Genomic DNA, 12844 nt, shown 5'->3' with positions numbered 1-12844 from the left:
TTGGATAGGCTGGGGTTGTTCTCCTTGGAACAGAGAAGGCTGAGGGCAGATCTGATTGAAATGTACAAAATTTTGAGGGGCCTGGATAGAGTGGAGGTGAAGGGTCTATTCACCTTCGTAGAGAGGTTAGTGACTAGTGGGCATAGCTTTAAAGTGATAGGTAGAAAAATTAGAGGGGAGATGAGGAAAAACTTTTCACCCAGAGGGTGGTGGGGGTCTCAAACTCACTGCCTGAAAGGGTAGTTGAGACAGAAACCCTCCACTCATTCAAAAGGAGTCTGGATATGCACCTCAAGTGGTGTTATCTGCAGGGCTACGGACCAAATGCTGGAAGGTGGAATTAGAATGGGTGAATCGTTTTTCAGCTAGCACAGACATGATGGGCCAAGTGGCCTTTTTCTGTGCCTTAAACTTTCTACGATTCTAATTATTTTTACTCTAGATTGTTCCTTGTCTTTTTCAATAGTTAATCTAAACCTTATGATACTATGATCACTGCTTCCTAAATGTTCCCCTACTAACAGTTGATCGACTTGACTCACCTCATTCCCCAGAACCAGATCCAGCAATGCCTCCTTCCTCATTGGGCTGGAAACATATTGATCAAGAAAATTCTCCTGAACACACTTCAGAAACTCTTCCCCCTCTCTGCCCTTTACACTATCACTATCCCAGTCTATATTAGGGTAATTAAAGTCCCCCATTACTACAATGCTCGATAGTTTTTGCAGCTCTGAAATTTCCCTGCAAATTTATTCCCCGATATCTTTCCCACTAGTTGGTGGCCTACAGAATACACCCAGTAGTGTAATGGTACCTGTATTGTTTCTTAATTCCTGCCAAATAGATTCTGTCCTTGACCCCTCCAGGGCATCCTCTCTCTCCAGCATGATAATGTTCTCCTTAATCAATACTGACACCCCTCCTCCATTCTTTTCTTCCCTATATTTCCTGAACACCTTGTATCCAGGAATATTTAGTACCCAGTCCTGTCCTTTTTTGAGCCGGTTCTCATGTGGCCATTTGCACAAACCTTATTTGCGACACTTCCTGCATTTACAGAGAGGTACTGTAAACCTAATTTACACCTTATTGTATTCCCTCTTAGTCTGACCCCAAATACCTTACTATTTATTACTCTGGTGCTATCTGTCTCTCCCAATTCTTTGTGTACCTTTTCTCCTTATGAATGCTACATCTTGGTTCCCATCCCTGTGCCAAGTTGGATTAAACTCTATCAGCGCTAGCAAAACACACCATGAGCGCATTAGTCCAGGCTCTGTTGAGATACAACCCATCTGGCTTGTACATGTCCCATTCCCCCCAGAACAGATCTCAATGTTCCAGAAATCTAAAGCCCTCCCTGCTGCACTATCTCTTCAGCACTATCTCTTCAAGTTAGTGAGACACGACCTCCCCTTCACAAAACCATGCTGCCTCTCGCTAATAAGTTTCTTTGTTTCCAAACGGGAGTAAATCCTGTCCGGAAGAATCCTCTCTAATAGTTTCCCTACCACTGATGTAAGGCTCACCGGCCTATAATTTCCTGGATTATCCTTGCTACCCTTCTTAAACAAAGGAACAACATTGGCTATTCTCCAGTCCTCTGGGACCTCACCTGTAGCCAATGAGGATGCAAAGATTTCTGTTAAGGCCCAGCAATTTCTTCCCTTGCCTCCCTCAGTATTCTGGGGTAGATCCCATCAGGCCCTGGGGATAATCTACCTTAATGCTTTGCAAGACGCCCAACACCTCCTCCTTTTTGATAACGACATGACCGAGACTATCTACACTCCCTTCCCTAGGCTCATCATCCACCAAGTCCTTCTCTTTGGTGAATACTGATGCAAAGTACTCATTTAGTACCTTGCCCATTTCCTCTGGCTCCACACATAGATTCCCTCCTCTGTCCTTGAGTGGGCCGACCCTTTCCCTTGTTATTCTCTTGCTCTTTATATACGTATAAAAAGCCTTGGGATTTTCCTTAATCCTGTTTGCCAATGACTTTTCATGACCCATTTTAGCCCTCCTAACTCCTTGCTTAAGTTCCTTCCTACTGTCTTTATATTCGTCAAGTGCTTCCTCTATTCCTAGCCTTCCAGCCCTTACAAATGCTTCCTTTTTCTTTTTGACTAGGCTCACAATATCCCGCGTTATCCAGGGTTCCCGAATCTTGCCAAACTTATCCTTCTTCCTCACAGGAACATGCTGGTCCTGGATTCGAATCAACTGACGTTTGAAAGACTCCCACATGTCAGATGTTGATTGACCCTCAAACAGCCGCCCCCAATCTAAATTCTTCAGTTCCTGCCTAATATTGTTATAATTGGCCTTCCCCCATTTTAGCACCTTCACTCGAGGACTACTCTTATCCTTATCCACAAGTACCTTAAAACTTATGGAATTATGGTCACTGTTCCCGAAATGCTCCCCTACTGAAACTTCGACCACCTGGCCGGGCTCATTCCCCAATACAAGGTCCAGTATGGCCCCTTCCCTCGTTGGACGATCTACATATTGTTTCATGAAGCCCTCCTGGATGCTCCTTACAAATTCTGCCCCATCCAAGCCCCTAGCACTAAGTGAGTCCCAGTCAATATAGGGGAAGTTAAAATCACCCACCACTACAACCCTGTTACCTTTACATCTTTCCAAAATGTGTCTACATATCTGCTCCTCTATCTCCCGCTGGCTGTTGGGAGGCCTGTAGTAAACCCCCAACATTGTGACTGCACCTTTCCTATTCCTGAGCTCCACCCATATTGCCTCGCTGCATGACCCCTCCGAGGTGTCCTCCCGCAGTACAGCTGTGATATTCTCCTTAACCAGTAACGCAACTCCCCCACCCCTTTTACATCCCCTCAATCCCGCCTGAAGCTTCTAAATCCTGGAACATTTAGCTGCTAATCCTGTCCTTCCCTCAGCCAAGTCTCTGTAATAGCAACAACATCATAGTTCCAAGTACTAATCCAAGCTCTAGGTTTATCTGCCTTACCTGTTATACTTCTCGCATTGAAACAAATGCACTTCAGACCACCAGTCCCGCTGTGCTCAGCAACATCTCCCTGCCTGCTCTTCCTCTCAGTCTTACTGGCCTTATTCACTAGTTCCCCCTCAGATATTTCACCTGCTGTCCTACTGCTCTGGTTCTCACCCCCCTGCCACACTAGTTTAAACCCTCCCGAGTGACGCTAGCAAACCTCACATCCAGGATATTTGTGCCCCTCCAGTTTAGATGCAACCCGTCCTTCTTGTACAGGTCCCACCTGTCCCTGAAGAGAGCCCAATGATCCAGATATCTGAAACCCTTCCTCCTACACCAGCTGTTCAGCCACGTGTTTAGCTGCACTATCTTCCTATTTCTAGCCTCACTGGCACGTGGCACTGGGAGTAATCCCGAGATTACAACCCTAGAGATCCTGTCTTTTAACTTTCTACCTAACTCCCTAAACTCCCCCTGCAGGACCTCGTCACTCTTCCTGCCTATTTCGGTGGTACCGATGTGTACCACAACCTCTGGCTGTTCACCATCCCTCTTCAGAATGCCCCCTGTCCGTTCAGAGACATCCTTGACCCTGGCACCAGGGAGGCAACATACCATCCTGGAGTCTCTTTCACGTCCACAGAAGCATGGCAGAAACTCCCCCCCGCCCCCCATCGACCCCCACCCCGCCTCAGACATGAGCAGAGCAGTGAAGTCCCGCCCGACAGCATGTGCTGTGAGGGAGATCGGAAGTGGGTATGAGGGTAACCTCAAAATACACCATCTCACATATCGCTAAAGAAGCCATCCTGCGTATCTCTGAATAAGTTGTCCCACATATCTATAAGGAAACTATCCCAAGTCTCTCCAAATGCACCATCCCGTGTATCTCTAAAGACATCATTCTGTGTAATTCTGAATGCACCATCCCACAAATCTTTTGTTACAGACAGGTGGTAAGGGGTGTGGGTGGTTCCCACTGTTCACCTCCCAATTGATTGCAATCGCGTTTTGTTTAAAATGATGAGTAAGCCCCTGTGTGTTTTACTTTCCAAATAAACAGTGAGTGACAGTTTTTCTTGTAGGTTTAAAACAGCAGATTAACTATTTATCGAACAATATTCATTCCCCAAAATGTTCACAACACTACGCAAGCATGCATTCATTCTCACAAGCAGTCTCAAGAGAAGATATTTAGAAGGTAAAGGGCAAGAGTTCAAGGTTTGGTAGGTGTTCGTGGTTTGCAGTAAACCTGTTGAACCTTCTAAGTGGGACAATCTCATTTAAAGATGCCGGCCTGGCTGTTTGTAGTCTTGAACTTACTAAGGTGTTGTAGATTTCTGGTGGTTAAGATTTCAGACTGGACATGGTGAGTCACTTTCAGTTCTCTGCTGCACCAAGCTGAAGTGTAGAATTAGCAGCTGCACTACTTGTTTAGGCAGGATCTTTCCACAGCCTCTTGCTGGATTGCTTTGCTGTGATGTTGCTGTGATGATCTCCCTCTCTCTCCACATGGTTACCTTTTAAGACCACAATTTGTGGTACATAACGCAGGGTCTTCCCCCCGGTGTGACCACACAATGGACCAGGATGCGGAATCCATAGCCATCTATTAATGTCTCGATGAGTATCATTCTGTTATGATGTGTCTACTTCACATCTTTGTCTCAGAAGAAATCCATTCAATTCAGAAATGTCTCTTGATAGTTTCAGGATGGGTGTAGTCAATACCTCTTTGACTGAAATGTATCCTTTTGTCCTTCTGAGACAATAAGGCAATGTTTGAAAACACAGGCCAGGTGAGCTGACCTTCGGCGGCCAATTTGAGGCATATTGTTGACTTTTTAAAAGGGAAAAAATCAATTTTCAAGATTTCACATTGAATAAAGTTTTTATATTAAAAGTAGGAATATATGTCTTTACTGGGCATGACACTCTAAAAACATGATCCTACATATCGCTAAATACACTATCTATAAAAAAGCCATCCCATGTATCTCTAAAGACACCAACCCACGTATCTCTAAATGCACCATCCCGGGTACCTCTAAATACACCATCCCATGTATCTCTAAATGCATCATCCTGTGTATCTCTAAACGCATCATCTCACATATCTATAAACACACCATCCCATGTATCTCTAAATGCACTGTCTCATGTATCACTAAAGACACCCACCATGTTTCTCTAAAGACACCGTCCCACATATCTCTGAATACATCATCCTGCATATCTCCAAAGACACTGTCCTGTGCATCTCTAAATACATCCTCCCATATATCTCTCAATACATCGTGTCACATATCTCTAAATACATCATCCTGTGTATCTCTAAATATACCATCTCACCTATCTATAAAGACACTATCCCACGTTTCTCTAAATACATTGTCCCCTGTATCTCTAAATGCATCATCCCTCGTATCTCTGAATACATCATCCTGCGTACCTCTAAATATACCATCCAATGTATCCCTAAACGCATCATCCTACATATCTCTAAATACATCTTCCCTTTTATCTCTAAACATGCTGTCCTGTGCATCTGTCTCTATAATGTTGCAGCATTGCATCCAATGAGATGATTGGGAAGGAGCATTAGTTAAAACAAAGCAGTGACATTATTTGTGCAATATGATACAAATGATTTGCTTTGACATCAGACCTTTGGTCACTGCCCATTCACTATACAGTGGGGCCACTTTCCATGCCTTGCTATAGCACTGTATTATATGGATGCACTTTGCACTGGGACCAGATTATACACAGCATCCTCCACCTTGGTACAGCAAGAAAAAGCCTTGGACCTACTAGCTTTTGTGCCTGGGTAGCCCAACGTGTATCGGACGTCTCGTTGAGTGAAGCTTGGGATACCTGGTGGGCCCGGGGGCCCTGGCAATCCTATCTCTCCTGGGAATCCTCTTGGACCATGGGGTCCCTGAGGCCCCATTGCACCTGAAATGAAAAATATATTCAAAAGTGGCTTGGACTGTCATAGAAAGTAAAGAAGTACAGATGAACAAGTTACCTATCTAGGTACAGGTTCTGATTCCTGCATTGCCCATAAGTACAGGGCACATTTTGACCTTGTGTGATGGTTAACATGGGTGATAGTGAATTGATGACCCACTTTAACCATCAGGAATGACCCATATTGTGGAAACCTGTTTGCACAGCATTAGAAAATTCCTTTCAATTTGCCACAATTGTCAGAGCACTTTCCAAAAGAGAATAGTTGAAAAAGTATATATTTTGCTGACACAAATGAAGTAACTAAATAGCACGGAGTCCACTTCGATGGAGTATGTGTCTATCGAGTTCTTAACTTGGGAATTTGAGGAGTGAGTGGGTGAGGGAATTCTAAGTGTTTTAAGGTTAATCTTGTTCCAGAATCTAGTCAGGTTTTGCATTTAGCATTTAACTTTAACCTTAACATGTAGGGCTGGATTTTACCCACCCTCTGACATTGGGGGTCGTGGCGAGGGGGCCCGGAAAATGCCTCCGGGAGATGCCCACCATCGTCCTCAATGCTGGGAAGGCTCCACCCCATATTACCGGCGGCGGCGAGGCCTCGTGACAGCCCCACCCCCCCCGCCACTCGCCGACGGGAACAGGATTTAAATATGTTAATTAATGCCTTAATTACCTACCTGTTCCCGTCGGATGTTCCACTGCTATATTCCGGCGGGTGCCGGGACTCCCACGCTGTCGGATCTCTGACTGGAGACACTGGTGGGGAAGAGGGAGGAGGTAAGTTTTACGAGCGAGAGGTGGGTGGAGTGGGGTGAAACCATTTTGATTGGTCTAGGGGGTGGTGGGAAGGGGTATAGTTCAAAGTGTATAAACTTTGGTGGGGTGGGGGGGAAGGTCAGAACTGAAAGGTGAGTTTTTTTGGGGTCAGGGGTGGGGGGAGGGCAAGTAATCTGTTTTGTCATGGAGGGGTGGGGGAGGGTGTTGAAACTTTTATTAAGTTTTTGATTTTAGATTCACACTCGCTGTTACTTTAAAAATGTTCATGAATTGGAAGGGCTTGAAGCCCTTTAATAATGGCACTGGACACTGTTGCCGGGGTTGGAGCATCCGCCCCCTCCACGTCATCGTGGGGGGTGCGAACCGTCCCGGCTATTTAAATAAGCTGCTGCGCTAAATGTTTCGCTCACTTTCTTAGATCACTCCTTTTTTTCACAAGACCAGACAGCACCTCTTCCCTTCACTGCACTGAATTCTCTCATCCACCAAATTCCCGAGTTAAGTACTTTGTAGGCACGTACTCCATTGACGTGGACTCCATGCTACTTTCTTCGTACATTAGCAAAAGTCTCCTATATTTGTTTATGTTTGTTTAGAGATACAGCAGTGAAACAGGCCCTTCGGCCCACCGAGTCTGTGCCGACCATCAACCACCCAGTTATACTAATCCTACACTAATTCCACATTACTACCACGTCCCCAACCGTCCCTATATTTCCCTACCACCTACCTATACTAGGGGCAATTTATAAAGGCCAATTAACCTATCAACCAGCAAGTCTTTGGCATGTGGGAGGAAACCAGAGCACCCGGAGGAAACCCACGCAGACACAGGGAGAACTTGCAAACTCCGCACAGGCAGTCCCCAGAATTGAACCCGGGTCGCTGGAGCTGTGAGGCTGCGGTGCTAACCACTGCGTCACTGTGCCACCCACTATGCTACTAAGAATTCAAGAGACCTGAGTCCACCCTTGCTGATCTGGTAACCAGTTCTAACTAGCCATCTAATTAACAAACTGTGCTGCTGCCACTAGCAGGCAGCTTGTTTACCACTGATTCACTGACTGTGAAAGAAACTAGGGGCAATTACAAGGGTATGAAGACAGAATTAGCTAAAGTGGACTGGGAAAATAGATTAAAAGGTAAGATGGTAGGTAACAGGGGTCGGCAAACTGTCCACACACAGACCCCAGTGTCCGCGATAAACAATTTTGGGGTGCGTGACTGATAATTTCACGGATGAGAAATTTCCCGTTGGCTTCTTCAGAGCGGCTTTTCAAAAAATATCGCAATTATCAGTTTCACAGCTGACAGGTGCTAAAGCAGAACAGTGCATCTGAACTTTGGAAACCTTTGCGGTTTATTGGCGGGTTCAGATTTTTAAAGAAAGTCTGCCAGAAAACCATGAAGCTGTCCAAAGATCAAAAGCACTATTTCCATTCTCAGCAACGGTCAGAGAGAGAGAAGGGAGTGAGTGGGAGAGAGAGAGTGGGGCTAGAGAGAGAGAGAGAGAGTGGGGAAGAGAGATAGAGAAGGAGAGTGGGAGGTACAGAGAGAGAGAGTGGTGGGATGCAGAGAGAGAATAGGGGAGAGACAGAGGGGGTTACACAGAAACATAGAAAATAGGAGCAGGAGTAGGCCATTTGGCCCTTCGAGCCTGCTCCGCCATTCAATATGATCATGGCTGATCATCCAAACTCAGTACCCTGTTCCCGCTTTCTCCCCATATCCCTTGATCCCTCTAGCCCTAAGAACTATATCTAACTCTTTCCTGAATATCTTTAATGATGTGGCCTCAAATGCTTTCTGTGATAGGTTCACCACTCTCTGGGTGAAGAAATCCCTCCTCATCTCAGTCCTAAATGTGAGTGGGAGAGAGAGAGTGGGGGATACAGAGAGAGAATAGGGGAAGAGAGAGAGAGAGTGGGGGACAGAGAGACAGTGGGGGAGATTGAGAGAGTGAAGGGGTAGTGAGAGAGAGTGGGGAAGAGAGAAGGACTGGTTGAGAGAGAGACTGGGGGAGAGAGAGAGTGGGGGAGAAAGAGAGTGTGGGAGAGAGAGTGGAGGAGGAAGAGAGAGGGGTAAGAGAGTGGGGAGAGAGAGAGAAAGTGAGGGGGAGAGAGATTGAGGGGGAGAGAGTGAGGGGGAGAGAGAGTGGGGGGAAGAGAGTGGGGAGAGAGTGGGGGAGAGAGAGAGAGTGGGGCAGAGAGAGAGTGGGGGAGGGAGTGGAGGAGGCGGAGAGAGTGGGAGAGAGAGAGTGGGGAGAGAGTGGGGAGAGAGAGAGAAAATGAGGGGGAGAGAGATGGGGGACAGAGATTGAGGGGGAGAGAGTGAGAGGGAGAGTGGGGGAGAGAGTGGGGGAAGAGACAGGTGGACAAAGGAAAGAGAATGGGGAAGAGAGAGTGGGGCAGAGAGAGAGAGAATGGGGAAAGGGAGAGAGTGGGGGAGAGAGAGTAGGGGAGAAGGAGAATGGGGGAGAGTGAGGGACGTGGGGGAGAGTGAGGGACGGAAGAGAGAGTGGGGAGGGAGAGTGGGGAGAAAGTGGGTAGAAAGAGAGGGGGACAGAGAGACAGGCAGGCAGAGGGAGAAGGGGAAAAGAGAAAGCGGGTTGATAGAGAGCGTGGGTTCAGAGAGAGCTGCGGGATAGAGAGGGGACAAAGAGTGAGAGAGATGGGGGACAGAGAGAGAGAGAGAGAGAGTGAGAGAGGTTGGAGGACAGAGAGAGAGAGAGAGAGAGGTTGGAGGACAGAGGGAAAGAGAGGGGGACAGGAGGAGAGAGATGGGGCAGAGAGTGCCGGGGCGACACAGAGAGGAGGGCGACACGGGGTGGGGACAACACGGAGAGGGGGGACAACACAGAGATGGTGTGACAACATAGAGGGGGGCACAGAGTAGGAGGAGAGAGAGAGAGAGAGAGAGAGAGACAGAGAGAGAGACAGATAGTCACAGAGAGCGAGGAGGGAGAGGGAGCAAACAAGATCAGTCCTCAAAGATGGATATATATCTGGAATACTCCGCATAACCACACAAGTGAGCAGGCAGACATTCATTTTGCAAGCAAAACAATGCCAGATAGCTCACTAAATCGGTGTCCAACATAGTGACGAGAAAGTAAGTCAATAAATCAGTCTTCTCATTTAAAGTAAATTCACAAAAATGCACATTTGTCATTGTTTTGATTAATAGTATGATAAATGTTTAATGCCTTTATCTTTCCAAATTTGTCTCACCTGCCCCCTAATTAAGACAAAAATTGGAATGTGGCCCCCCCCCCCCCACAACAGAAAAATGTCGGACACACCTGCTCCAAGTCTTAAACCTTGCATTTTAAAGTTAGCAGCTAGGTTACTTTACAACACAAGTTTAAAGGCTTGTGTTATATAAACGCATTTTAAAATGGCAAAAGTCACTTAGGAAATGTCTCAATTTCTACGCTCTGGCACGCATTAATTTCACTTGGGACACAAGCTCAGTGACATGTTGAAAGTTATTGGACTTTTATTTCTATATAAATACCACAATTTCACTGCTTTCCATTTGGAATCACATTTTCCAGAACTTGCACTAAGGGAAAAACAGAAAAGAAAATCTCCAGAAGTCAGCACTGTAAGTTCCTCATGAATACAAGAGTACGCTGTAATGGGGCTAACTGATATTGGCAAAAACTGGATGTTGCTGCTCCATATACAATAGTTAGTTAATACAATGTAATGGATAGCTTTAATAAACCTTAATCTATGATTCCTTAACAAAATCCTGTCAGGGACGACACAGTAAAAATTTATTATGTATCAATGACCATTTGGAAATAGTCATTAACTGATTTTTTTTGACGTGAATTAGAATAAAAGACAACTTATACAAGTATGTCAAAGATCAGTAACTGCAATGTGCATCATTTACTATCCAGTTTGAGGGCAGATAACGTGAGTGGCCAATGTTATTTGAAAGTTGTCTGTATCATATAATTACATTACGTTATAAGTGCACCTTTACTAACAGGTAAGAGATTTGGCTTGGACATAAATTGGAGTACAATCTTACAGATAATGACAAAATATTTTTTAATTGAATAAGACATGCCGTAACAACCACTCAAGCTTTGGAAGAAAATCATTTTGTTAATAATTATCTTGTCAGAGCTGAATCAGAATCAGGGGGCACAGATTTAAGGGAAGAGGCAGGAGGTTTAGAGGGGATGTGAGGAAAAATGTTTTCACCCAGAGGGTGGTTGGAATCTGGAACACACTACCTGAAGAGGGATAGAGGCAGGAACCCCCCCACAACATTTAAGAAGTATTTAGATGAGCACTTGAAATGCCATAGCATACAACGCTACGGGCCAAGTGCTGGAAAATGGGATTAGAATAGTTAGGTACTTGATGGCCGGCATGGACACGATGGGCCGAAAGGCCTGTTTCTGTGCTGTATAACTCTATGGCAGTGCCAGACCGATTCCAATTTTGTCACTAGCTTTGGTGAGCAAATGACATTTTGTTCATGAGAGATTCTGTTGTTTCTAAATTTTAGAATCCAGGACCTAGTTTAATAGCCTGTCAAGATAAATAAACTAGTCCTGGCTACCTACCGTTAATATTTCTGTGCCTTCCTGTCCCACTCTGCTTTTTAGTTTTACATGACTCTTCTGAAGTACTATCTGCTCCATCCTATAAACTTCTCCTGATTTGGAGATCACTGCCCTTTTGTTGGCTGCCCTGTCTGCAGACACATATTACAAGCAGGTGGAGAAGTTGCACAAACATTGACCACAGGTTAAATTGTCTTGTGATAACAGCAGTGTGAGAAATCTCCCAAAGTCCTATTGCTGATTTTTCTACTGTCTCACCTCAATAACCACAACAACAATCCTCTCCTTGAGTTTCATGGTTTATTGGATGAACTTGCACTCCTGACACATTGTCAATCCACAGAGGTCAGCCGACAAGGTCCATCTACCACCCATCTACATAGTTAGCTAGCTCTTTCTGTCAACAAAAGTATTTAGCATTGGCATTGCATACTATTTTGCTTGCTAGCTAGCTAATACAGTTGTGCTGCTCTCCATTGATGTTTGTATGCTTAGCTATTTTATTTATAGGGAGAAATGTGTTTTAAATTGGACTGTGTTTTGTTGGCATTAGATTGGCTATACACATTATATACAGATTAATTACCCCCATGTCCTTGGCTGAGTCAATAATTCTGTCAAATGTCTGTGGTGCAACCTGTCAGTGCCCATCCCTGGTAGATAAGCAGTTGGAGACATTGAAAGAGAGATTTAATAGCTCTCAACAAAGATATATTCCATTGAGAAAGAAAGACTCTATGACGAGGATGAACCATTCATGGCTAACTAAGGAAGTTAAGGATGGTATCAAATTGAAAGAAAAGGTGTACAATGCTGCAAAGATTAGTGATAGGCCAGAGATTGAGAAAATTTTAGAAACCAGCAAAGGATGATGAAAAAAGGGGCAGAGATTTGAATATGAGCGTAAACTAGCAAGAATGATAAAAACAGACAGTAAGAGCTTCTACAAGTATATAAAAAGGAAGCGAGTAGCTAAAGTAAATGTTGATCCCTTGGAGGATGAGACTGGGCAATTAATAATGAGAAACAAGGAAATGGCAGAAAATTTGAACAAATATTTTGTATCTGTCCTCACAGGAGAAGACAATGAAAGCATCCCAATAATAATAGAAAATCAAGGGGGAAAAGGGAGGGAGGAACTTAAAGCAATCACTATCACTAGAGAAAAAGTATGAGGAAAGCTAATAGGATGAAAGTCTGACAAGCCCCCTGCACCTTATGGCCTAAAAGAAGTAGCTGCAGAGATAATGGATGCATTGGTTGTAATCTTCCAAAATTCCTTCTATTCCGGAAAGGACCCAGAGGATTAGAAAACCATAACTGTTACACTCCTATTTAAGAAAGGAGGGAGACAGAAAGCAGGGAACTATAGTCCAGTTAACTAACACCTGTCATTGGGAAAGTGCTGAAACCCATCATTAAGGAAGTAGTAGCAGGACATTTAGAAAATCATAATGCAATCAAACAATCAACATGGTTTTATGAAAGGAAAATTCTATTTAACAAATTTATTCGAGTTA

At 44.7% G+C, this 12844-nt stretch overlaps 1 protein-coding gene across 3 annotated transcripts in view; it reads right to left on the bottom strand.

Annotated features, from left to right (window-relative positions):
* LOC137346457 (collagen alpha-1(XXVI) chain) overlaps nt 1–12844 on the bottom strand; it is a 564356-nt gene that overhangs the window by 64845 nt on the left and 486667 nt on the right. For all 3 annotated transcript variants that reach the window (XM_068009905.1, XM_068009907.1, XM_068009906.1), the window contains exon 8: nt 5798–5941. In XM_068009905.1, the coding sequence (XP_067866006.1) occupies nt 5798–5941 (144 nt within the window). The remainder of the gene's footprint in view (nt 1–5797; nt 5942–12844) is intronic.

The sequence above is a fragment of the Heterodontus francisci genome, chromosome 30 (genome assembly GCF_036365525.1).
Source record: "Heterodontus francisci isolate sHetFra1 chromosome 30, sHetFra1.hap1, whole genome shotgun sequence".
Lineage (NCBI taxonomy): Eukaryota > Metazoa > Chordata > Chondrichthyes > Heterodontiformes > Heterodontidae > Heterodontus > Heterodontus francisci.
The sequence above is the reverse complement of the archived record's forward strand: the minus strand, read 5'-3'. Positions and strand labels throughout refer to the sequence as shown.